At 33.1% G+C, this 25,693-nt stretch overlaps 2 protein-coding genes across 9 annotated transcripts in view; both read right to left on the bottom strand.

The window, feature by feature from the left end:
* LOC136269902 (uncharacterized) overlaps positions 1-9,275 on the bottom strand; it is a 38,636-nt gene extending 29,361 nt beyond the window's left edge. For 7 of the 8 annotated variants that reach the window (XM_066065698.1, XM_066065705.1, XM_066065699.1 and 4 more), the window contains exons 1-4: positions 8,199-9,274; positions 2,510-2,818; positions 2,038-2,379; positions 1,246-1,671 (exon numbers count right to left, since the gene is read on the bottom strand). In XM_066065698.1, the coding sequence (XP_065921770.1) occupies positions 1,246-1,671; positions 2,038-2,379; positions 2,510-2,818; positions 8,199-9,234 (2,113 nt within the window). In that variant the 5' untranslated portion in view covers positions 9,235-9,274. Of the gene's footprint in view, positions 1-1,245; positions 1,672-2,037; positions 2,380-2,509; positions 2,819-8,198 lie in introns of all 8 variants that reach the window. The other variant, XM_066065701.1, reaches the window with a different exon arrangement.
* Positions 9,276-17,218: 7,943 nt separating this feature from the next.
* Positions 17,219-25,693, bottom strand: part of LOC136270164 (serine/threonine-protein phosphatase 6 regulatory ankyrin repeat subunit B-like) — a 72,249-nt gene continuing 63,774 nt past the window's right edge. The window contains exons 22-23 of the mRNA XM_066066847.1: positions 20,758-21,162; positions 17,219-20,657 (exon numbers count right to left, since the gene is read on the bottom strand). Of these exons, the coding sequence (XP_065922919.1) occupies positions 20,540-20,657; positions 20,758-21,162 (523 nt within the window). The 3' untranslated portion in view covers positions 17,219-20,539. The remainder of the gene's footprint in view (positions 20,658-20,757; positions 21,163-25,693) is intronic.

Genomic DNA, 25,693 nt, shown 5'->3' with positions numbered 1-25,693 from the left:
GACAAATTTAATATTTTATTGATACAATTTAGTAACAAATGAAACACTGAAAAACAATTTCAGTCAAATATTGGTTACTCTTGTATTTTTATCAGCTTGGATGCTACCAATACCACTCACAAAACATTGACGGTATTTAACGTATTTACACTTAAATTCGGAAATGTTTTTAATGATATGAAAGAGATTGCAGTCCATCTTCTCCATGTAAAGAATGAGAAACTGACTCGTGTGGAAACGATTGTTTTAACAACTTTACCATGGACATAACAAAACTATTTTATAAACATGAATTTTTCGTAAAATTCTAATACCATAGAAATTTAATGAAACAAAATTAAAAAATGATTAGCTGTTTTCTAAACAAACATATTTGATAAGAAACTTGACGCCTGATGCTTTGTTTACAAGGTTAAAATAAGAAAAAGCGAAGAAAGCAACATATTCTGGAATCAAAAATATTTGTTTTAAACATAATTCAAAATCAACTTTTCTTGGTATTTGTGAAAAAACAAGCTTAACTTATATAATAAATGTATTCAATGATTATTCAGCCATGTTAACTCCAGTTTGAGAATTCTTAACCGTGAAAAAGTCACTGCAACAGCCATTTCTATAAATTATTTAAAAATGCAGCTTCAATTGATATTACAAGAAAGATGAGGACATCTTTTGTCATCCCAATCAATTTTTTTTTCAAGAATCATGTCAACGCTATGAATAAAAGTTTTTTAATAGTTACTTAAAAACGCAGATTTTCCTGATTTATATCATTTGTACCATAGGAACGGACTTTAACCTTAATATTTATTGTGTTTGTTACAAAGTCAGAACATATTAAAATTTATTCATAAAAGAGTATTTAAGTTTATATTAACACTTCAAAAATATTCATTTGCTTTTGAATATTTTGCTATGATTTGAAAATTCCCAATATTTTTTATATGTTTATTTTATTCAGTATAGCTGAATTTGGATGCACTAACTTAAATTCCCCTAAAATATCTGAAACCGGCCACATTTAATCATTTTGCTTCTTATACAAAAGTGACCGGTCTCCATAGTAACCGTTGTCTACATGTTTATTCACTAAAGAACACCAAAATACGAAAAATATGAAAAATATTGGTGACTATGCGTGGCTACTGAATATTGATTTACATAGAATTTGGTCTTATTGAACTCTATAGGAAATGTTGCAAAAATTTTGAAGCAAATAAAGCTCTTAGTAGATTTGATACCTACAAAAAGACCGGTGCGACTCTTTGATGGATTTCTTAAACACAGCATAACAACATTCAAGTGTTGTCAAATTGTTTGCTCCGATATAATTGACATCAGCTCCTCGTTCTATCAGATCTATCGCCGTCTTGAACATTTCTTCGTTTATTGCTGTAAAAAGTGGCGTATTTCCATCTTTTCCAACAAAGTTAACATCTGCCCCTCGACTGAACAACAATGTCAATAATTCGGTCATTTCAGGGTGAGGTGCTGGTAAATGCACTGTCCTCATGAAACCAAGTAACCAATGAGATTGTGTACGTGTATATGGTACAATTTGCTTCAAAAGAAGCACCCGTTCAATCAAGGACTGTCCATTTTTATCATGGACATTCACAGATGCTCCGTTTGCCAGCAGTTTTCTAAACATCTCTTTCTTGATGGTAGTATCTGAATAATTATAAAAGAAACAATATTGCGTACATACCAGATGCAAAGCATCTATAACAAATAATATTTCAAAACATTACCAGCTGATTAAGTTCTGAACATTATTATGGGATATTATTTCCTTTTATGGAAAAACTGTCAAAATAATTGTTTCACAGTTATATTTTTAATCAAGAAAAAAATTCTTTTAGAACAGAGAAAAAATGAAATCGCATCCCTGCTAGCTTGTTTTATTTCAAAACAAAAGCATACAATTACTCATCATAGACAAACTTCATTTTGATCTCCATATCCCATATGACTATATACAATAAAAGAAACCACTAAAAAACCCTTTAAAATATAAGGAGCAACTAAGATGATTACCTAGTAGACATAAAAAGACAGGAGCGTCGCCGTTGCTTTCAGGTCTGTTGACATTGTAGTTTGCCTTCAGGACAACATCTAGTAACTCGGTGAGACTATTCTCGATTATGTAAGCTAAAATAGATTTCTTTGAAGACGGATGCAAGACGTACATGTCAGCTCCTTTTGAAATGAGACTTTCAAAAATGAACTTGTCAGGACTTGGCGAAGAAAACAAATGACATAAGAGTGGCGTAAGTCCCACTTTGTTTCTTGCGTTGAAGTTTCCGCCAGCTTTTTGAATACCTCGAATGAAATTTCGACAGTGTGTTTCTTTGACAAAAATTGGCCATCCATGATTTTCTGTCAAATATACATACAGTTATATATCGTATTATCATGTAACTGTAAATTTAACATATTTTTCTTTACCTTATAATTAAAAGCAACATATTAAGAATGTCGTTAACCCCCCCCCCCCCTCTCTACAAACCTTTACAAATTAAATGTAGAACCGTGTTCCCATTTTCACCAACATGTTTGACGTCTGCTCCATTTGCAATGAAGTAGTTCGCAATACGAAAAAATCGACGTTTAAGTGCCAACATAAGTTCGGAGTCTTCATTTGTTGGAGTTGGCTGAAATTTTGCTCCTTGGGATAAGAGGACTTGAATTTTTCTCTCAAAATGTTCTTCATCAAAAAGATCATTTTCCGAGATAGCCATTCTCAATAAGGATTTTCCCAAATCATTTTCTATCGATTTCAGTTCTATCCCATGTTCAAGCATAACTAAAATCTGATCTAAAAAGTCAAGTGAAAAAAAATACATAAATAAAGATAAACATAGATAGTGTTGTCCGGCTTACAATTATAAAGACTGAGGTTTAACAAAGGACGTGGTAAAACATGTGATAAAAAAGAATCTCTCTTGATTAGTGATGGTACATGTATTAGATTTTTATCCAATTTGTTGGTGTGTCTTCTATCCCCTCAGGGGTTACAAAAAACACAACTCGTTGGATAAAAATCATATACAGTGTAGTGCCAAGTGTTTCAGGCTTGCACGACGTTATAAGTATTTAGTATGAAATTTAAATGTAACAAAACACCTAATTACCTTAATGCAAACTTCTGATTTTTTCAGCATTTGGTGTCATGGCCTTTAGCTTTGAGAACGGCATTAAATTTGTTTGGAAAGGATTCATATAAACCCTGTATATATGCTTGGGCAAGGGAGGTGCAGATATGCAGGACAGCATCAACAAGTTCCTGTTTTGTTTTAATATCGTGTTGCTCCTTTGTAAGATTAACTTTTATTAATATTCATACATTTTCTATGAGGTATAGGTTTCGGGATTGGGATAGCCAATCTAAGCAAGGGCTATTTTTTTCTTCTTTACAGGCTTTAGCCCTAGCTGGCATGTTGGCGGGACAATTGTTGTTCTGAAACACCCAGGGGTTGTTATAAAAGTGTTCAGTAACAACTTACCACAGGTTATTGTCTAACAGCGTAATGTACTGGTGTTAGGAAGCCCACTCATGAGTAACAGATAGTGTTTTTGTGATCACGACACACACCATTTAACACACTTTACTCTGTTCACTTTTGAAATTGTTAGAGTCTTCGCAACCTTTCGGCGATTATATTTCCAACAAGAGGCCAATTGGCCTTAACGGTCACCTGAGTAGCATACATCCCATACACAAACTTGTCACGGAGCCTCATATATGCATCTAATTAATTAGCTTTCATAAATTTGATGACGACCACATTTCAAAAAGAACTGTGAAACCTATAATTTTGGTGAAAAACTAAGATCTGGTCTACAAAATCATGAATTCAGTTTTCCTTTCAGGTGTGTGGGAGTAAAGAAGATAATTTTTTAACGTTATATGCATTAACATCTATACATCCATTTTGACCCTGTCCTAAAGTCAAAACCCATCCTTGAGGGGACATGAAAATTAAAATTTCAGTATAGGACTTCCTGGTTAACATAATTATTAGTCAGTTTTTTTAATACAGATGTGTGAGAATAGTGAAGAAAATTATATGCATTAACACTATATTGCCATATTGCGCCCCCCCCCCCTTCATGTCCTGAACCCCTGACCAAGGGGCCATGAATTTCACAATTTAGGTAAAGGAGATTGTAGATATCATAACCATGTATTCAGTTTTTTGCCCACATGTTTGGGAGTAGAGAAGAAGATTTTTTAAGATTTAAAACACTTTTACTATATGGCCAAATTGGGCCCACCCTAGAGCCTGAACACCTAACAAAGGTTTCATGAATTTCACAGTTTTAGTAGAGGCCCTCATGGACATCACAACCATGTTTTCAGTTTTTTGCTCACATATGTGGGAGTAGAGAAGAAGATTTTTTTAAGATTTAAAACACTTTTACTATATGGCCATATTGGCCCCACCCTAGAGCCTGAACACCTAACAAAGGGGTCATGAATTTCACAATTTTAGTAGAGGCCCTCATGGACATCATAACCATGTATTCAGTTTTTTGCTCACATGTGTGGGAGTAGAGAAGAAGATGTTTAAGATTTAAAACAGTTTTACTATATGGCCATATTGCTCCCCCCACCCTAGAGTCTGAACACCTAGCAAAGGGGTCATGAATTTTACAATTTTGGTAGAGGGCCTCATGGACATCATAACCATGCATTTAGTTTTTAACAAATATATATGGAAGTAGAAAAGAAGATTTTCTAAGATTTATTACATTTTTACTATTTGGCCACATTGGCCCCACCCTAGAGCCTGAACCCCTGACCCAGGGGTCATGAATTTCACAATTAAAACAGAGGGCCTCATGGACATCATAATCATGTATTTAGTTTTTAACAAATATATATGGGAGTAGAGAAGAAGATTTTCTAAGATTTAATACATTTTTACTATTTGGCCACATTGTCCCCATCCTAGAGCCTTAACCCCTGACCCAGGGGCCATGAATTTCATATTTTGATAGAAGACTTCATGGACATCATAATCATGCATTTAGTTGTTAACAAATATATATGGGAGTAGAGAAGAAGATTTTCTAAGATTTAATATATTTTTGCTATTTGGCCATATTGGCCACACCCTAGAGCCTGAACCCCTGACCCAGGGGTAATAATTTTTACAATTTAGGTAGAGGGCTTCATGGACATCATAACCATGCAACTGGTTTTTTTCTCACATGCGTGGGAGTAGAGAAGAAGATTTTTGAAAATTTGGCTTTTTTGCATATTTGGCCCCGCCCGTGGCACCCCAAGAGTGGTAGAGCCATGAATTTCACAATTTAGATTCTTCTTACCATAGAGATGCTTCACACCAAAAATGGTAACGATTGGCCTGGTAGTTTTCAAGAAGAAGTTAAAAATGTAAAATTGTTAACGCACGACGACGGACGAAGACCAATCAGGTGACCTAAAAATGTAATCTGCGCTAAACAGTTCGTGTTGACAATGGGTTAAGTATAGCTTTATTTAATTCTAAAGTTAAATCTTTCTACGGTCCTTTAAAACCAACCTGTTCAAGACTCGATCTGACTGATCACTCGTAAGTTTTGGTCTTCCGCCTCGAACTTTATTTGCTACACTTTGTCGGACAGCAAATCTCTTCAAAAACTTAGAAACTGCATGTAGAGCGATCATATCCGGTAAATTAGGCAATCTCAGAATTATTTCTACCTTCTGTATGAAGACGCACGATCTGTTTCTTTAAGACTGGTGACTTTTCACGGCAATTTGAAGCCATGTATGTTTACGTCTGCTTCTGTATCTAAAAATAGCCCTACGCGCCATCGGGAAATTTAAAATGACGTATACTAACTCTATTTTCTACCACCCAAATATAAGCGGAGAAGTTGAACGATGAATAAAAAGAGATATATGAGGAATTTAGTTCAAAAGATAATTTTATTATTTTGTCAGCATTACGTTAACGTGAAACACTTATGGCATTACACAGTACCATCACAAATCATGAGAGATCTTATATATCTTGCTAACATCTGAAAAAGGATTATGTATGATATTATTCACTGCAAGACGTCAAAACCTTTATTCATGGAAAAAAAGAAGATTAACAGACATTACATTTTCGAACATATTTTTAATCAATTCATCAAAATAGAATTGAACAGAATCAAATTATTCTTTTTTAAAAATTTAACTGAATAATTGTTTTTTACTTTTTCATTCTACATCAACCAACCGACTAATTCTACGAAATGTTTAATTATGACGTCACTTTGGATAAGAATACACAGTGCAATATCAGAAATATAATTACTTGAGTATCCAACGTATATTGGGTTACACATTTGATGAAATAAGAAAACCAAAAGAATTTTTTGAGCAATGTTGATACCGAGAATAGTTTTTAATTATTGATTATTAAGATTAGCACTTAAGGTCAAGAACTAGTAGGTTTATGAAATTTAAGATATAAATTCTTTCAATGATGTTTCATAACAACATCTGTGTTTCATAGGGTGTATCGGGGCTAAACCTTTTGGTAAACACAATTAAAAATCATGGTTTAAACAACCATTTTCTATGAACTATGAATGATAAAAGTAACAAATCTCGGAGTTTTGTCCATTTTTGACTTATGTAATATATCTAGAATGCCTACTGTCTCTTCAAAAGCAGCAAGAAACAAGTTCTTGCCCTTCTCTTTAAAATGATGTCTTTCCCTTGATTAAATATAGAATGTTAAAATATTGTTTAATTTTTTACATAATACCTTTAAAGCCGTAAATTACAGGAAAAGATTCATCAAATAATTTATGACGTCATAACAGTGAAATTGTGACCATCTCAAGAGGTCCGGCTGACCAATGAAGTAAAAACGAAAAAAATACCATACTTTGACTATCATTGACTATCATTAACCGTTGATTTTTAAATTAGTTTTAGATTATTGCACATCCTGTGGAATCATTAGAATCAATTGTGCCTCAAATTTCGTGATATTCGTGGGTAGCCCTAAATCACGAATTTACAGCTTAAACAAAAACAAATTATGAAATATATAGTTTTCCTCCTGAAATTGAAAACAGGCGCACCCGCGAAATTTCAACCCTATGAATAAGCAAAACACGCACAATCAACGAAATTTGGCCTCCATGAAATTAAATAATTCCACAGTAGATGAAATACTAATAAAGATCTGGACACGATTTAAAATTAAATTTATTTTCACTTTTGCCTACGTATAAAATGGAAAAACTTACTTTAAATTTAATAAAATGATTAAACAAATTAAATTTTGAATATTAAAAGTGAAGTAACAAGCAGGATACAGAGGTAAGAATTAATTGTTATGTAAAGAAAGTTCGAATCGCATATTTGTTTACAGTTAATATAAAGTACAAAATTTAACATTTTATCGACAAAATGACATATGACAAACAAGAAAAAAATTATGGCACGTGTTCGTATATAATATTATGAGAAAACAACATTTAATTGAAACTTATTCCAGTACAACACATATGTAAGCAAAAAGAAGACTTGAGCTATGTTTACAAAACACAGAATTCTGATTTCTGTATCATGTCTGTAAAGTTTGACTTTCAAAAGATGGCAAAGCATTAAAAAAACCATTACAAATCATTCTAAGCATAAAAAGTTGGAGAACCAAAATTGAATCAAGATAAAACCACATATATGAAGGTTATGGAAAAGAAATGTACTCAGACGTCCGCCACACCTTTATTATTTTACCCAATGCAAACTTCTTTGAAGGTCACTTTATTTGGACAAAGTTGGGTCAAAGTGAGACATCTTTTTGTCCAAAACTAAATTTTGATGAGATCTTCTATGATATGAATCGAAAAAAAAAATCACTATCTCAGGTGATCGAGGCCACCACCCTACATGTACCTAAACGCAGGAATAGACTCCCGGATCTTTACTTCTTTTTTTTCATCAATCATTGTTTGATGACATAATTATTTCTGATCGTAACAATATTTTATATTACAATTCATAAAAACCGAAAATAGTCTAGATAGATAGATAGATAGATAAATAGAATGAATGACTGTTGCACTTGTGGGCGCCCTGATATTTTGTAATTCTGTAGTACATTGTCATGATTACATTTTCAAAATAATTTCCTAATTTGTCAAAGATGATGAAAACATATGTCATGCTAATATATATTTACCCAGATTTCGGCAACATTTTACGAGAGATTCCCCCCTATGCTTCTCCTTTGGATTAGCTCCCGACTGGATGATAGCCTCTATTGTTTCTTTTCCTCCATTGTTTTCAAGTACAAGTCCAAGCACAGAAGACCCGGTCGGAAGATGGATATCATTTGGATTAGCTCCTTTTCGCAAAAGGTCTGGAACAAGCGCTGGACATTTCCAAGCCATTAAACAAATATAAGAGATGTTTCTATATTTCCTGTTGTGTAGCTTAATTTGTCCTTCAAATTTCGCTCCAGCCTGCAAAAAAACGGATACATTTTCATCAAACCTATGCTTGATCGCCAAATGGATCGGAAATTGACCATTTCTCCACGGCTCGTCCTTGTTAGCCCCATGATCAAGTAGTAGTTGTATCGTGTTGGCATTTTGCGGTTGTTGACAGGCAATGTGGATCGCCCTATAAGTACGATATACCCCAACGTTCGGGTCAGCCCCATATTCACATAGAATTTTAACCGACTCAAATTTTTTCTCATTGACAGCCACAATTAACTCTGTAGATCCATTTGAAAGTACTCGATTAATGTCTATCTTCGCTGTCAACTTGAGATATTTTAGTATTTCTTCACGGTTTTGTTCTGCGCATAGGGTGAAATATATAACACTGTGTCCATTCACAGTTTCTGCGAGGAGAAAAGAATCGTCTTTTATATTTTCCACAAGAAATTTCACAACATCAAGCCTTCCGTATTCACAAGCAACGTGTAAAGCGTTCTTCCCGGTGGGAGTCGTAACGTACAAGTTGGCTCCTTCTTCAGCTATAATTCTGAGGAATTCTACTGGTTTCGCACATGACAGAAGTACTAAGCAGTTTTCCTCTCTATCACAGTCAATAAAAAAATCTAAATCAAACGCCTGTGGTAGTTCTGAACAAAGTTCTTTAAATTGTGTGATATCTTGATATAGCACTGAAGAATACAGTTGTTGTTCTAGAATTTCTTCATTTTCACGGATTGTTTTCTCTTCCATACTTTCCGATTCTTCTGCCATATTTGTAAAGTATGATTTATTTCGACGAAGTTAAAACGAAAGTGAATGTATTTTTCCATGTATTATGGTCAGCGAAAAGGGATTCAAATACATATACGTTTAAACATATACGTACACACTGCCCCCCCCCCCCCCTAAACCCCCCCCCCCCCCCAAACAAAACAAAACCAAAAACCAAAACAAAAACGCTAGTCCTTCTCTTATCAAAAGTACAAAAAAATATATAATTCTTGTGACAGATTTTAAAAACAGATTGTAAACTATATAGCTCAATTATATATTTTTTAGACTTAAGTACAGATTTTGATAAGATCATATGAAAAATCCAATTGCTTTTTACATTTTAAAATTGACAACAAAATGTTTGCCATAAATAAATTTAAAATATCTTTGTGAAACATGAATCTTCAGAGATGATGCTAGTTTTTTTAATGCTAGTTTTAAATCGCGTTCCTGCATGATTTACGATATAAAATCTACAGAAAGAAATTATTTATTTAAACAAATCTTTTTGTTTTATCATCATATAAGTTATATTCAAAGGACAATTCAAAGAATATACATGTGACTGTTGTCATTAGCGAGAAATGTAACCATTGGTTTTTGTTAACATAGACTCAATTACCCTTCCTGCTTCCCATATACTATTGTTCGATTTCGGAAAACAGTTCTCATTCACAATTTTAAAATCCCTTCCTGAATTTGATTTTAAATGTCTCTGTTAAAAGATATTACGCTTAGTTGGCAATCAACATCTACTTATTTTCAGTAAACTTAGTGCCGATTTTTTTCAAGGCATTTTCACTGACAGGTTTTATTTTTATTTCACTTTGTTTTTTCTTCCACACCGTATGGTTGATTATAAGAATATTCAATATCGTTGAATTTTGTAGATTTATTCACCACAAATGTTCTAAATACTGTATGTACAAAAGGGGCAGAAAGAACATTTCTATATATATACTAGTATATCACTCTTTCCCTGACCCCAAAATTAAATCAAAATTTAAAGATCTTTAATACATTTAAATTTATACATTTAAGGATTCTGGCCTGTACTTTTGTGTTTAAATACTACGATATATTATATGTTTTACAATCGAAGCATACATTGGGGGCTAAAATAAACCCAAGCAATTGAGGAGAAACCAAACGGTTCCCTTTTCATAACACGAGTACTAGTATTTGAAAAGAGACAAAACCTGCTGCAGTAAATAGGTAAAAGTCGGTAACTTTTTATGATTAAGTTTGTATGGAAAATTATTTGATTCTAACACAGCCAAAAAATCCAACCAAGAGCTTTAATTACATTTCACTTCCATAAGAATTTAAGAATGGGTTTTCCGAAAAAAAATGAAATATTCAATTTTTTTTTTTTTTTTTTTACAAAAAAGAGTGTTATCCTCGGGGGATCATATTGTTGAATATCATTCTTACCATTAGTAACAAATGCAGCAAAATAAAAAAAAATTCAGGGGGGGGGGGGGGGTTGTTAAATTTCTATTTGTACAGTTTATCAAGTACCTCAAAAGATTATGACTTGAACAGAAAATAGTTTATCTGCTATTGAATTATCTCTCTTTGATTGCATATAATTCTGAATTAATACATGATACGAATTTAACTTTGTTAAAAACGCACTGCTCGAATGGTTTAGAGGCTTAAATTGTGGATAAAAGGTGCAACGGGTTTTATCTATGAAATAGCATGAAGGTTTTGTTATCGTACATCGGTCGGTGAATAGGGTATTTTGGATATAAGCACGGTATAATAACCTGAACAGTTACTAATAGGATTTCACCATTTAAAGGGGCATGGTCACGATTTTGGTCAAAAAAAATTTGATCAGAATAATTACGATGCTTCAGTGAGGCATTCTTAATAGGCAAACAACATTTGAGTGTCATTTGTTGAGTTATAAGCGAGTTACAGAGCTTACAATTCTTTGACATGTAAACAAAGCTTTTGTTTACATTTTGAATGTTGAAGTGAAAACTTCAAATTTAGACCTAGAATGAATGTGTTAAACGTTAGGAACTGTTTATCTATGCTTAAAATGCATAAGAAGATAGAAAATTCATCTTGAAAAAGGTTTTTAATTGGTTATTTGAACCTATGTAAACAAAAACAGGGCACGAGCCTTGTTTACATGGCACAGATTTCTGAGCTCTGTATCTTGCTTAAAACTTTAAGACTGACTCATAAATTTCATTTGATCATTAGAAATGCATTTCTAAAGCATTGTAAATAATAAAAATAGAAAAATAGAATTTGACGAAAATCGTGACCATGCCCCTTTAAAGGGTACCTGCAGAGCCGGTCAGTTTTTGATATAATGAAGATCTATGTGTAAAGACATCATCCTGAAAATTTTACAACGATCGCATAAGTAGTTTTCGAGGTATTTGGGGAAAACCCGATTTCACACCTGTACGAGTTTTGAATCAAGCCTGGATGACTAAATATACTGTTGTTTGAATTTAAACCCGTATTTTATCGAACAAAAATGCCGAATTCTACGAAAGCCGAGAAGGATCATTCGAGATTCGAGATTCAAAATACGAGATTCGAAATACGAGATTCGAGATTCGAAATTCGAGATTCAATATCTAAATTAACCAATCAAATCATGGATCTGAAACCTGTATCCTAGCAACATCAAACTGTTCTAAATAAAGATCATTCGTACATGCTCTTTCCTACAAATAAATGCTATGTTCACTTCTCCCTACCTAACTAAATAATTAGTTGTATTTACTTTTACACAAAATACCTAAGTAGACTAGTAATAATGCAGTGTGCTTCGCGGATCTAAGTGATTTTGTTTGCCCTGGTGCATTTCCACCTGATGCGTTTGAACCCTGGGGTATTTTACCACCAGTAATAGTTTAAAACCCGGGTTTATTCACCCCTTTTGTGTAAAAATGCGGTTATGGTAGAGAACTTCATAAGCGTAGCTAATTTTTTCTGTAGGGGGTCCTAGGCCAATTTTAAAAAAATTTACTATGTTAATTTAATAAGCTCCAATTTTCCCGAGGAGGGGGTCCAGATTCTCTGACCCCCTCCTTTCTAGGTCCCCGCATGAAGATTAGTACATGTATCTAAATAATCTAAATATATATAATCTGTCTTGTTTCACTAATAAATATAAGCATTACTTATCGTTTTTATGTATGCATACAGTGATACACTAGTACTATGATTATAAACAAATCATTGAGATATTACCACATCATACGGAATTATTAATAAATACAATTTTTTTCCCTTTTCCTCAGTAAACAACTTATTATGAGTCTTACTTTTGGAATTGTTTTCAATATAGAAGGATACCTACTCTCTACAATTAAAGGTAGGGATGATAGGGTGCCAATTTGTTCACATTGCCGATTTCTTGTGCAGAAAACAGTAAAACTTTTTAAAAATTTGATTGTGCATGAATATTTTAAAATTAATTGTTGTTTTAAATTTTGTTATAATTCATTTATTGATATATCAACAAGAAAGAATAAAAGCATATGTTTCACAGCCAAGTTAAGTTTCTCTGTAGTTTCCTACCCCCCCCCCCCCCCGCACCAAAATTGACAATAATTACATATAAGTTCAACAAATGTTTACTTTTTTTGTAAGTAAATCTCTAAAGATGTAAATAAGCACTGCAAACAAAGTTATGTGTATTTAATATACTACTACATTACACTTAGCCAGATAAAATGTAATCAGGATGAAGCTACAAGGGGTGAGTGGTGCAAATTTACCAATTTGTCGCCTTACACACAGAACACCAAATAAAGAAACTGTGAGTGGTGTGTGGAATGCATAAAAGATGGCGGCAAATTATCTCAAATAATCAGTGCAAAAACCCACAAATAGGCTGTTATTTGTTACCTATCCTGCAAAAACATTGATAAAAAATGTTATCGTCCCATAACATAGTCGATTAAGTTAATGTGTACATATGGTCAACGTACATGTAATTCTAATATACAAGAAGGCGGACGTATCAGGCGGGGATCCAGAAAATTAAATTTCAAAAATGATCGGTTGAATTACATTAAATGCTTTGAAAATTGTTTTAAACTATCGCACGGGTCAAAATGCATGATAGAAGCTATGTACAGTGTAATTGGAAACTTTCATTTTATATCAATATGTAGTATTACCTATTATAACAAATGAGAGTATAGCACAACTGCCACAAGCAATATATGTCCTTTACCGGCACCATCTCCTTCCCCATAAAGAAATGAAACAATTGTCGTTTTATTTGCTAAAATGTGTGTGGTTCAAGATTTTTCTAAAGGACATTCCTGATTAGAATTGAAAAAGAGTCGTACGTTTAAAATTAATTATGTCAAAATTTTAGATTCATTTGGTTATATTTTGGTCCATTTGGGTAAATAGATGCACCAGCGCAGCTCTAATTTATATATAATCCGGCCATAAATTCAAAATATTTTCAAAAATTAATAGCTTTAAATCCAGTGGATGAAAAAAAGGAAAGCAAGTCGAACTCGATGAGTGCTAATACCTGTGTTGAATGAATGGTACAGTAGGATATGCGCAAAAAAGTCCCGTCTACTCTTCCTACCCTATATTTATTGGAATATTAAATCCGATTATAAGAGTCAAATTAAAAATCAAGTACGGATATGTACCTGTTTATCAAAAGTAAAACTACTCATAATTTATCTACAGTGCATCGTTATGGAGCTACACAGAAAGTTTTACATTAATTTGCCGAGCCAAATAAAAAAAACCTGGAAAACGAAGAGAAAACAAAGTGGGGACAGAATAACTGGCAAACTAATTAGGACTATAAAGCCCCCCCCCCCCCCCTCTTGAAATGTATATACTGAAATCAGATTATTGGAGTACAACATCCGCACACAATTTAAAGAACATTTCATGTTTTTTTTATCATTTTCGCTAGCTAATGTAAGACATCACAAATACCCCAAACCCCCTCACGGAAAAGGAAATGCTAGGTGATGTGAGAGAGAGAGAGAGAGAGAGAGAGAGAGAGAGAGAGAGAGAGAGAGAGAGAGAGAGAGAGATGTAAAATTAAAGCTTGCTAGTTGGTCTGCCCTACCCTAGCTACCTCCTCTCTTTTCTCCTTTTAGAGGCTTAATTATTGTCTATATATGCTTGTAACAAATCATTCTAAATCAAAACTGAATTTGACACTACAAAACTCTCTGTCTGTCTGTCTGTCTGTCTGTCTGTCTGTCTGTCTCTCTCTCTCTCTATCTCTCATCACCTAGCATTTCCTTTTCCGTTAGGGGGTTTGGGGTATTTGTGATGTCTTACATTAGCTAGCGAAAATGATAAAAAAAAACCATGAAATATTCCTATTCCTATCTGGATTGTTGTCGTTGAGGTTGTAAATCATTATATCTTCTATGGTTTAAAACTTTATGATAACCTATATTTTGACATGTCGATTATTTCATTGAATATCGTTTCATAGCTAAAACCACACTCAGTTTTTATTATTTAGATTAAACAGATCTTTCTTCGCGAGCCGATTTTTACACAGTTGGGGCGAATACACAACGGGTTAAAATGGTTTGGGGGAAAAATACGTACAGGACAAACAAAATCACATAGATTTGCAAAGCCCACAGTGTTATCACTAATTTAATTGTTTATCCTGTGTGGGGTCAATTTATCAATGTTAATTTAACCATTTTATAACCACAATATAAGAGCTATTAAGACATTTATTTGTAGGAAAGAGCATGTACGAATGATCTTTATTTAGAACAGTTTGATGTTGCTAGGATACAGGTTTCAGATCCATGATTTGATTGGTTAATTTAGATATTGAATCTCGAATTTCGAATCTCGAATCTCGTATTTCGAATCTCGCATTTTGAATCTCGAATCTCGAATGATCCTTCTCGGCTTTCGTAGAATTCGGAAAATTGTTTGCTTCATGAATTTAGTCAAATGTGTAATATATTTTGCATATAAATGCACAGCATATGTAGCAAAATGGCAATTAATCAAACTTTTGTTTTAAGAATTAAAACCCCGATTATTCAATAATATTGATATAGGACCAATAACAATCAAAATAGTATGCATTCTTTTACAAACAAACACGGGATTATAAACGGATCAAGGCGAAAGTCCAAGATGGCTGCATGTTTAAGTCTGTCTCGTATTCTTTTAAAAATACGATAATGGAATTTCATTTTACATTTATTTACATCCTTTGTCAAAATCTTCAAGTTTATTCAGATTTCATAATGATTCGTTGTCAGTATAACAATTTAAGTAATGTGGAGTTAAAGCGTTAAATTGCTGACCATAGCGCTCGAAAGAAAGTTGCACTTGATTAAATAAGAAATTAAGACCAACGTATATGTAATTACTTCTGAAATAATTAATTGATCACATATAAAAAAGGTTTAAATTGCTGAATTGTAAATTTGGTCATTTTTTAAGTGATTAGATAAGTAACAATAAAGGCATTTACTTCGAACATTAGTTTTACTATTTGAGTCTCATGTATGATTATTTAATCACTGATTGACGGACTATACACATGTATTAGCTTACGAATGCTTGATTTCACACAGTCTAATTTATTTCTCTTTTTTATTGTTTAACAATTGAGTAGCTAATTATACCCAAATCAATTTACCAGTCCAGAGGTGTGAAACCCTCTCTTTGTTCACCAGACTCGTGTACCATGTGTATACATACCCCAGATACACGTGTGTCTGGAGCAGTGGCTTCGTTAGTTTACCTGTTTACCTGTGTCATTGTCTCGGATCACTCGTGTGTGAAAGGATATTATGTAATCAAAAAAAGAATAATGAACATAAATCTGCCCATGCAAGCGTTTAAAGATATCGTATTCATCGGTAAAAGGGCGACGAGAATGGCAACTTTTAAAATCCTTTGAAAACAAATCTGACTGTAATAAAATAATTACGGATACAAATTTCTAAATCTACAATACTTAAAATAAATAGATACGTCAAAACATCAGACCTATATTAATCATTTTGGCTGAAAAATCGAATTTAATTTGTATAGCTTTGTAAAGAAATTTACCTCCTGTTGACCTCGTGACGTCACATCCGCTGAAGCCTCGTTATCGCCTAATTCTGTTTTCTCTTGATTAGATTTTCCAAAGCAGGTAAAAATAGCCACTTTGAAGCGGCCTAACTCCGTTATTTATGCATCGATTTCGATGCAGTTTTTTGCATTAAATTTTGGTAAATAAACTCTTTGACATATGTTTCTCATCGGCTTGGCTGCAGGTACCCTTTAAGGTTAAATCCATTCATCAAAGTGAACAGACCATATTTTTTTATTTTTTGTTCAAATTTATAATCCTCTCTTGTTTTTAAGGATTTTGCTTAATTTTGTCAGAACATATGAATTGTTGGCGTCATTAGTACGCAGATACATGTACATCATAAGTTTAACCAGAAAATTTCACCCATCCTCCTCTCCCTTTTTTATTAGTATTGTTTTAGTATTAATTTATACAAAACATTGCATGCAAGTTGTAATTTTCTTACTGCTGTTGGATTTTTTGTATTTACGGACTGTGTTGCTTGTTACGCGTCAACAAATTCCAAGACTCCTAAAAGTGTCGATGCGACTTTTAGGTTTACCAGTAGTATCAATGGACTTGGTTATAATGTGTATGTGCTCATTTTAACTGTGTGTTTATTGAAAACATCTAAAGATATTCCCAGGGTTCATCATTTTGCTTTTTATGAACGTTATACAAGGCTGTACAAGGCATACCTCGGTTCCCTCATTTTAACGGCCATGGCCCATTCAGCCAATAAAAAATACAGCGTAACAGCTTTTTTCTTCTTACTTCATATATTGGATACACTGGCATCCTAATATTGACTTTTTTCTTTGATAAATGACAGCAGCATAATGTTTATTATCAAATATAAGACAAAGGTGAATTTTTAAAAAAAATAATAAGTTAGTGGGAAGACGACAACAAATGCTCGTGGTGTATGCTTGTGTAAAAAATATTTATTAAAAACAATATTTTGGTGTAAATATATCCATATTTTGCTTCTTCAATAATTGTATACTTTAAAGGTGTTATGAGAATTGTTATATGAATATAAAAAACAACGGGATAATGTAAAAACTGGGTAAGTCTAAATACAAACAAACGACAACTCCATCCTTGTACTTTGGTTGTCTAGAGAAAATGATAATAGATAGGTTTTATTCAGAAAAATATTTACTACAATAAAATTCGTGTTGCATTACGAAAAAAATCCAATAAAACAGCTTTGTGTGCACAAGGCTATGTATCTACCGACACAAGCTACCAGTCAAATTCAATTGAAAAATAAAACAAGAGGCCCATGGGACCACATCGCTCACCTGAACAACAATGGGCGTTCAAAAGATATTGTGCCATATGGTCCCTCGCTAGAATAATAAAAAATAAATATTGTAAATTATTCGAATTTTACACTTATTTTTGCATAGTTACACGTAATCTTTGACATTGTACCTTCATGAAATACAATTTTTTTTTACCAGAATAAGAAAATCCTTCGCAAAATATAAAACCAAACATTTGGTAGGGGTACACTGTTAATTTATTAAATTCCAATTCCCTATATTTTCGTCCCCCCCCCCCCCCCCACTTTGTAAAGCGATCAAAATATATGAGAGCATATAGGTACATTTTTTTTTATCAACTACTTACTAGTTATTGTATTTTTAAAAAAAATATAATAGTTATTGTTTTTTATTTAAAAAATCCTACATGTATAGGTGTGAAGAAGAAAATTGTACCTCAATGTGCTCAATTCCTTAAATTAAAAACATTCAAAAATGTTATTTGTCTTCTCCATTATAATTAAATGACTGTTATTTACTTCGCGTACAAACCAGGATAATTTTCCGCTGTGATATTCTTAGGAATAGCGATAATTACTTTATCCCCGAAACAGAAATGTGTCAGAACTATGGAAACTGTTTTAAAGATGTCGTTTTTATTTACTCGTGTCTGAAAAACTATCAAAATTGATGTAGATTTCACATTATTTATTGTATAAAGAGGGGGCTCCAGAGAGTAGGTATACACAGAATATCATTCTTTTATTTTGTTTGTACAAGTATTTAACATACTCTAATTCATAGACAATTTCTAATGTTCAACCAAAATTTCAGCGTCAATCGTAGAATTATAAGCAAGATACAGAGCTCACAGTTCGCATAGGTTTGAGTCATATTTTGTTCGCTTGAGTTTATTACATTCAGCTTATGATTTTGAACTTGGTATTTCCTATTCAGCATTTAAAATGGAAAAAAGAATGGCCTAAGATTTTCAATTCTTTTATTCACTCAAGACCAGTTCACTGGTATTCGAGGTTCAAAATCAGTTTATACAAATGTACACAAACACAGTGAAAGATCACACGTACAGTAGGAGTAATAATGACGAAAAAAGGTTTAGTTTACAATACAATAAGATGTTAAAGTTTGTTTCTGGAAGAACAGACTTTGAAAATTTTCTTAATAAATATTGACAATTTTTTTTACTTTTTTAATCTTTAGTTTTTAAGATCTGTGTACAAACATAGAATTGTGAGCAAATCTCTGTATCTTGCTTATAATTTGAAGCTTAACACTCAAATATGGTTAGTAAATAGAAATTGAAAACAATTAAACACAATAAACATTCACTATAACAAATAAAGACCACAATTTATTTTTCAAAATGAATCATATACATGTATAAACCTACATATTTCCGTCAGCGATATTAAACTCTATTTAAACTGAATAAACTCGAGAAAATGCCGAGCATCTCAACAAAACATATTGCATTATTCTACCATTACGCAAAAGATGATACCGAATTACCCATAGCCTGAATAAATTGCATTTAAGTTCTTTCTTCATACATCAGATGTTGCTTAATTTGCGCAGGTAGACAGTTAACTGTTTGATTTACCGAAGTCTCTGTTTGATTTGATACGTAAAAATCACAAAATACAGACGATAGTTCCCAGGTTACAAAGCATAAATAATGAAAACGTAACGAAATGTGTGAAAACTGTCAACGCATTGAAATATTTAGCCACAATTTACTTCACAAAATCGGCAACAATATATTTTGCATGTTTCAAAAATTTCCCTTCATACGCGAACTGTTGCACAACAAGCAAATTCATCATAGTCAGATCGACCCTTTTGCGTATAATGCCATGGCTGCTTTAAACAAAGAACCTCGTTTTAGAAGTATGTAATACGAGTCTTGGTAAAATGGGTATGCAAACCCGGGCCGTGGCAAAATAAAAGCCAAGGCAGATCGACAATCGTCAATTCCAAATACGCATTATTTTGCAGCAATATTTACAGCGAATACAAATATACTGGTCCATCAAATATCCTGAAATTTAAATGAGATTGGCAGATTAATAACTGCCAATCTTTGTTTTGCTCAGGCCAAGTCTTGCCTACCCATTTTACCGGATGCCGAACCCAAAGCTATTAATCTGATTGAAACACGCCTTTCCTTTATTATTATTTTCGTAATAACTCAGATTTGAAACAGAATTAGGCCATAATTTTTGCAATTTATATTTTCCTTCCCATTAGGATAATTTATGCTAGACTACGTTGAATTGGAATCAGTAGTTCTTGAGAAGAAGATTTTTAAAAATGCACCCCCTGTTTTCTACAGTTTCAAGGTTTTCTCCGCTTTGAATACAGATCGGACTTTTATTTTTGCAATTTTTATTCGCCCTCCCATGAGGATGCTTTGTGCCAAATTTGGTTGAAATTGGATAAGCGGTTTTAGAGAAGAAGTTCAAAATGTAAAAAGTTTACCGACGGACAGACGGACGGACGGACAGACGGACGACGGACAAAATGTGATCAGAATAGCCCACTTGAGCTTTCAGCTCAGGTGAGCTAAAAAATGACCACAATGCCATTTACGTTTTAAAAATCGTCATGTAAAATAAACCACAAAGCATTGTTTTTTTCCCTTCAGTTCTTCACTCTTAGACCATTTCAAGAATTTGTTGATGCATTATTAATGAATTATTTGTTATATTCAATTTATTTTTCAATTCATATCAATATTTAATGCAAATCTGAATGAAGCAAAGAGAAACAACCATGCCAAGAATAAAATTCTGTTAGTTTCACTTAACAAAACTACATTGCGTTCCAATCCGCAATCCTTTTAATTCAAAAAAATATACTACATAAACGTTTACGGTCTTCGACAAAATCGTCGATCATTTTTTGACCTTACATTCTTGGCATCCACTGAATTGCATTTTTACCAATAGTAACTGTCATATAAAATATCCATTGAATCGTCGTTATAATAAAAGATATCGTTGTCCTCATAATCATCATCGGAATCTTCTTCAAGTACGTCACTATCGTTTTCAGTTCTGTACAAAAAAAATATTGCAAATTACAATGTTCATGCATAAAATCAAAGATCTGAGTAGGCGTATGTTAAGGATATCAATGAGGTTTTCAGATACAAACCTCTCCAAAATGTGGATAGTATCTTTTTCAAACGTGTCATCCCTGCAAGATAAGAATGCTCTCAGTGTTATTGGTAAAGGAAGTGACTTTATCTTTGATTCAATTTCTGCACCTCTGGTACAAAAAAGTAGTTTTTCTCTGATCTTTATCCTGCATATATATGCTAAAGGTGGTATTCCATCGAAGCTATGTATAGCAGTCTGCAACAGCTTTAAGTCATCCTCGTAGTTTACACGCTGATATTCTACTCCTCCGCAAACATAACTTGCCGAATTATTCAAAGACAAGTCAAAATTTTCAAATTGAACATCTTTGTGTAATTGGTATCCGCAAGTTATTAGCGATGTTGCGGCTTTAAAGAGGCCAGCTTTAATCAAAGCAACTAATGGCGACGGGCATGTGTCACTGAAAACAAAAATTATATAAATTATAACACAAACATATGAATATGGACGAGAATTGCCACAACGTGTAATTTCGTTGTAGTGTACAAAATGTTTAAGAATATGATGATGCATAAAATAATTGATGATAAGTTACTCTATCAAGCCCTGTAATAATGATAATAATAATAACTGGACACGATCTCGTTGCGAGCAACGAGGAGGTCTTCCGTTCGACTTTAGAAGGTGATAAGACGTCATTGACTTTGATTTTCGACAACAAAACATGACCTTGAAAACAGAGTAGAGTAATAATCCTTTTTAAATCGTTTTTATATGTTCTCTTACGTTGTTTTTTTAATACTTGTATTTATTCCAATTAAGATAAAAAAGGTTAAACTTTTTTGCCTCAGGCCCCTTTAGTTTACAAATTCTTCATTGTTCTTGATATATCTGAGGAAGAAAGTTTTAGGAGCCGACCCCTTATCTCCTTATTGTGGCCGTTTAATTAACAAAACCGAAATTTGAAAGGTTGAATATTGTTTAGTAAATCATTTTGAGCATTTCTCTTCTATACTGCTGTAAAAAAAATTTCTTTTACCTGGTATAGATGAAAATATAGGTGATCAAAACTTAAAACTCTTGACCCATAAAAAAAGCCCAAATTATGTAATACATGAGAAAATCATTCTATCGTATTGGTACAAAACAGTACGATAAATATTTTTGGTTCTATAACCTATTACAAAATAACCACTAGTAAAGACCCTTAATATAAAAAGGCTTTATACCCCTATTGGTCCCTAATTTTAGAGGCCAGCCTCTTTTTCTTGGTATGTAATGAAAGGTCACTTTAAATGACACACATTTTGTTCAACAAGTGTTTACAAATTCGTTATCGTTTTTGAGATATCTGAGAAATAAAGTTTTAGGGGCCAACCACTTATCTCTTTATCGGGGCCGTTTAACGAAATTTTGAGAGTTGAATATTGTTGAGTACGTCATTCTAAACTTCTTTTCTGCTATACTGCTTATCAAAATATTTTTCATTAAGGAGATATAGATGATCAAAGTTTTGAATTTCTTACCCCTAAAACTCCCTAATTACGTAACATTTGAGAAAGTCATTATATTGTATGGGTACATCGCAGTAAGATAAACATTTTTGCTCCTGTAACGTTTTACAAAATACCTCTCAGTAAAGAGCTACAAATCAAAGACTTTAGACCCATCTGGGCCCCTAATATGTAATGAAAGGTCACTTTAAACGAGACACATTTTGTTCAACAAGTGTTTACAAATTCGTTATCGTTCTTGAGATATATGAGAAAGAAAGTTTTAGGGGCCGACCCCTTATCCTTTTATCGGGGCCGTTGAATGAAATTTTGAGAGTTGAATATTGTTAAGTGCGTCATTCTAAACATCTTTTCTTCTATACTGCATATCAAAATATTTTTCATTAAGCAGATATAGATGATCAAAGTTTTGAACTTCTAACCCCATAAAATCCCTAATTACGTAACATATGAGAAAGTCATTATATTGTATGGGTACATTGCAGTAAGATAAACATTTTTGCTTCATGATTTATAACAAAATAACTCTCAGTAAAGAGCTACTAATCAAAGACTTTAGACCCATTTGGGTCCCTAATTTTAGGGGCCAGCCCCTTTTTCTTGGTATTAAATGAAAGCTCTTATAAATATAAACTTTTTTTGCATTATGAGTTTTAACAAAATATTTTTAAGAAAAGAGATAAACAATGAAAATCACAAAAAATCATGACTTTTTTTAAATCCCTTTTCTGGTCCAGGCGAGCTTTTAGGCTCTTTGAGCTAGACAATTTTAATTGCCTTTAGACATATCTTCAATCATTCTTCTATTATCGCGGAAAATTTGAACTCAATATCTTTTTCTGTTTAGGAGGAGTTCAATGGACAAGCAGACCCTAAAAAAATCACTAAATCATCAATATCTCAGAAACGGATATGACGTCATCAATATAAAAAAATTCCAATAAGGTTCAGATCAACTTCTATCGGATCTGAAACTTTCATAAAAATAGACAGAGCCGTTTCCCAGAACTCGCGGGCACAAAATTTGTTAGAAAAAAAAAGAATAGGGAAAAAGAAAATAAGGTCTTCCGTTGGAAACGGAAGACCTTAATAACTAGACACGATCTCGTTGCGAGCAACGAGTGAGACTTCCATCCGATTTTTGAGTAAATGAGATAATATCCTTCACTTTTTAGACAAAATTGTTAATCTACACAAATAATTATGAAAACAATTTTCGGCACTCCGGGGTTGAACCCGGGTTGCCTGGGCACATGTCCACGACTCTAACAACTGAACTAATCGGACTCTCGCTTCAGGACATCGATGCTTAATATCTCGAGAAAGCGTTTGATCGATTTTAAAACAAATTACATATTCTAAACCAGTGAAAGGGTCACTATCAACTCTAAGTATTAAAGAAAAAAAATTAAAAGTTGAAAAATTCCATTTTTCAAATTTCCTTCCAGTGACGACCGGAAGTGACGGCGAACATTCCCCTGACCGAGGTGCAACAGAAAAACGGTGGATCTAATAACTCTAAAATTTCAGCGCTATATCTTCACTCGTTTTTTAGAAACGTCGCAAACAAAATTCACTTTGAAAAATTGTTTATCGACGATAACTTCCGACCGGAAGTGAATTTTTGACAATTGAAGAAAAACAATAAACTTCAGATACTATCACGTTACTGTTGCAAATTTAAATGAAATCGATCGAGCCATCTCCGAGAAATCGTCTGCACAAAATTTGTAAGAAAAAAAGAGAATAATAACAATAAGAAAAGTGAGAAAAAAAAACCAAAAGAATAATAGAAGGATCTTTCACAGAAGACGGAAGACCCTAATAATAATGATAATAAACCCAATGACCATATCGCTCACCTGAGCGGCAGTGACCAACTGATTCAACTCTAAGCCGAAGCGCTTTTCAAAAACAAATACAATACAAAACCAGTACGCTTATTCAAACTTATAATAAAGAAGCCGTTATAATAAAAAAAATATTATACTTATAACATTTTGCAAACGTGGCGTCATCGTGTTTCTATTCCTGCATATCACTCAAGTCGTTAAAAAACAAGAGGCCACGGGGCCATATCGCTCACCTGAGCAACAATTGCCTTAACTTTGATCAAATTAGCATTACAGTATCAAAATCAAAATATCTTGACAACTAGGTTAGTAGATCTTGCTAAAAATTGTAAATCATCCAATTTTTATCCACATGATTTTTTTTGGGTAAATACCAAGCCCCTTTTGTTGTTTTACGTGGAAGAAGATTTTTCTCTATTCCTTTTTAACCCCCCCCCCCCTTTTTGTGGGCCAACCTGTACTTTCACACAAGTTACTGCGTTTTGGACTGAAAACTTTACCAGAATATTTTTAAAGATTTTCTCCATATATTCCTATGTAAAAATTCATTACGCCATTGCGGCCCCGCCCTACCCCAAGGGACTATGATTTAGCAAACCTTAATTTACACTACCTGAGGATGCCTTTACACAAGTTAAAGCTTTTCTGGCCAAATAGTTTTTAAAAAGAAGAATTTTAAAGATTTCCTCTATATAATCCTATGTAAAAAGTCATCCCCCTCTGTGGCCTCACCCTACCCCGGGACTATGATTTAAACAAACTTAACATACTATCTGAGGATGCCTCCGGTCAAATTTGGGCTTTCCTGGCCTACATATTGTAATAGTTTTTAAAAGCAGATTTTAAAATATTTTTTCTATATATGCCTATATAAAAATTTATCCCCCATTTTGGCCCCGCCCTACCCCAAAGGGAACATGATTTGAACAATCTTGAATTTACACTTTCTGAGGATGCTTCCACGTTAATTTGAGCTTTCCTGGCTTAATAGTTTTTAAAAGAAGCGCGGGGGTGTTAAGGAAGCATATGGGCAATTTAGCGTATTATTTTGACTGTTATATTCAAAATCGTGAATAAAATCACAAAATTAGTTTTATCCTTTAAAATAGATGTCAGTGCAATAAAATCGGGTAGTACATTACTGCCACATTGGTGCATTATAACGTGACAACTATAAATAGCTTACGTATATTCCTTAACATAAAATGAGATAGAACAACACTACCCCGCAGTTTCCTAAATAAAATAAACATAACAAGTGAAGGCAAGACATCTCAGTTTAATCAAAACCGGTGGTAGAATTCTATGTTCTTCTTAATTAAATAGTTATTCATCTTGCTCTCGTAAAACCATCCAAACGTTTATAAAGTTTTCACGGAAAATGGTATGTTGAATCAAAAGAACACACAACATGGGATTCTAGCAGCACTTTTCAATTCAAGCATTGGTCAAAATAACGATACGTATTAAATTTCAAGTTCAATATATACGGGGTAGTGTTGTTCTAGTCGGATTTTTATATCGTAAACAGCGACAGAAAAAAGCCTGGCCGAGAAATAAAAGCAAATTTACATACCTTTTCGCGAAAGATTGATAAAACTAACTGCTCTCCTAGTATTCTTAT

Source organism: Magallana gigas, chromosome 7 (assembly GCF_963853765.1).
Source record: "Magallana gigas chromosome 7, xbMagGiga1.1, whole genome shotgun sequence".
In the NCBI taxonomy this organism is placed as follows: domain Eukaryota; kingdom Metazoa; phylum Mollusca; class Bivalvia; order Ostreida; family Ostreidae; genus Magallana; species Magallana gigas.
Note: the sequence above shows the minus strand (reverse complement) of the source record. Positions and strands in the feature narration are given on the sequence as shown.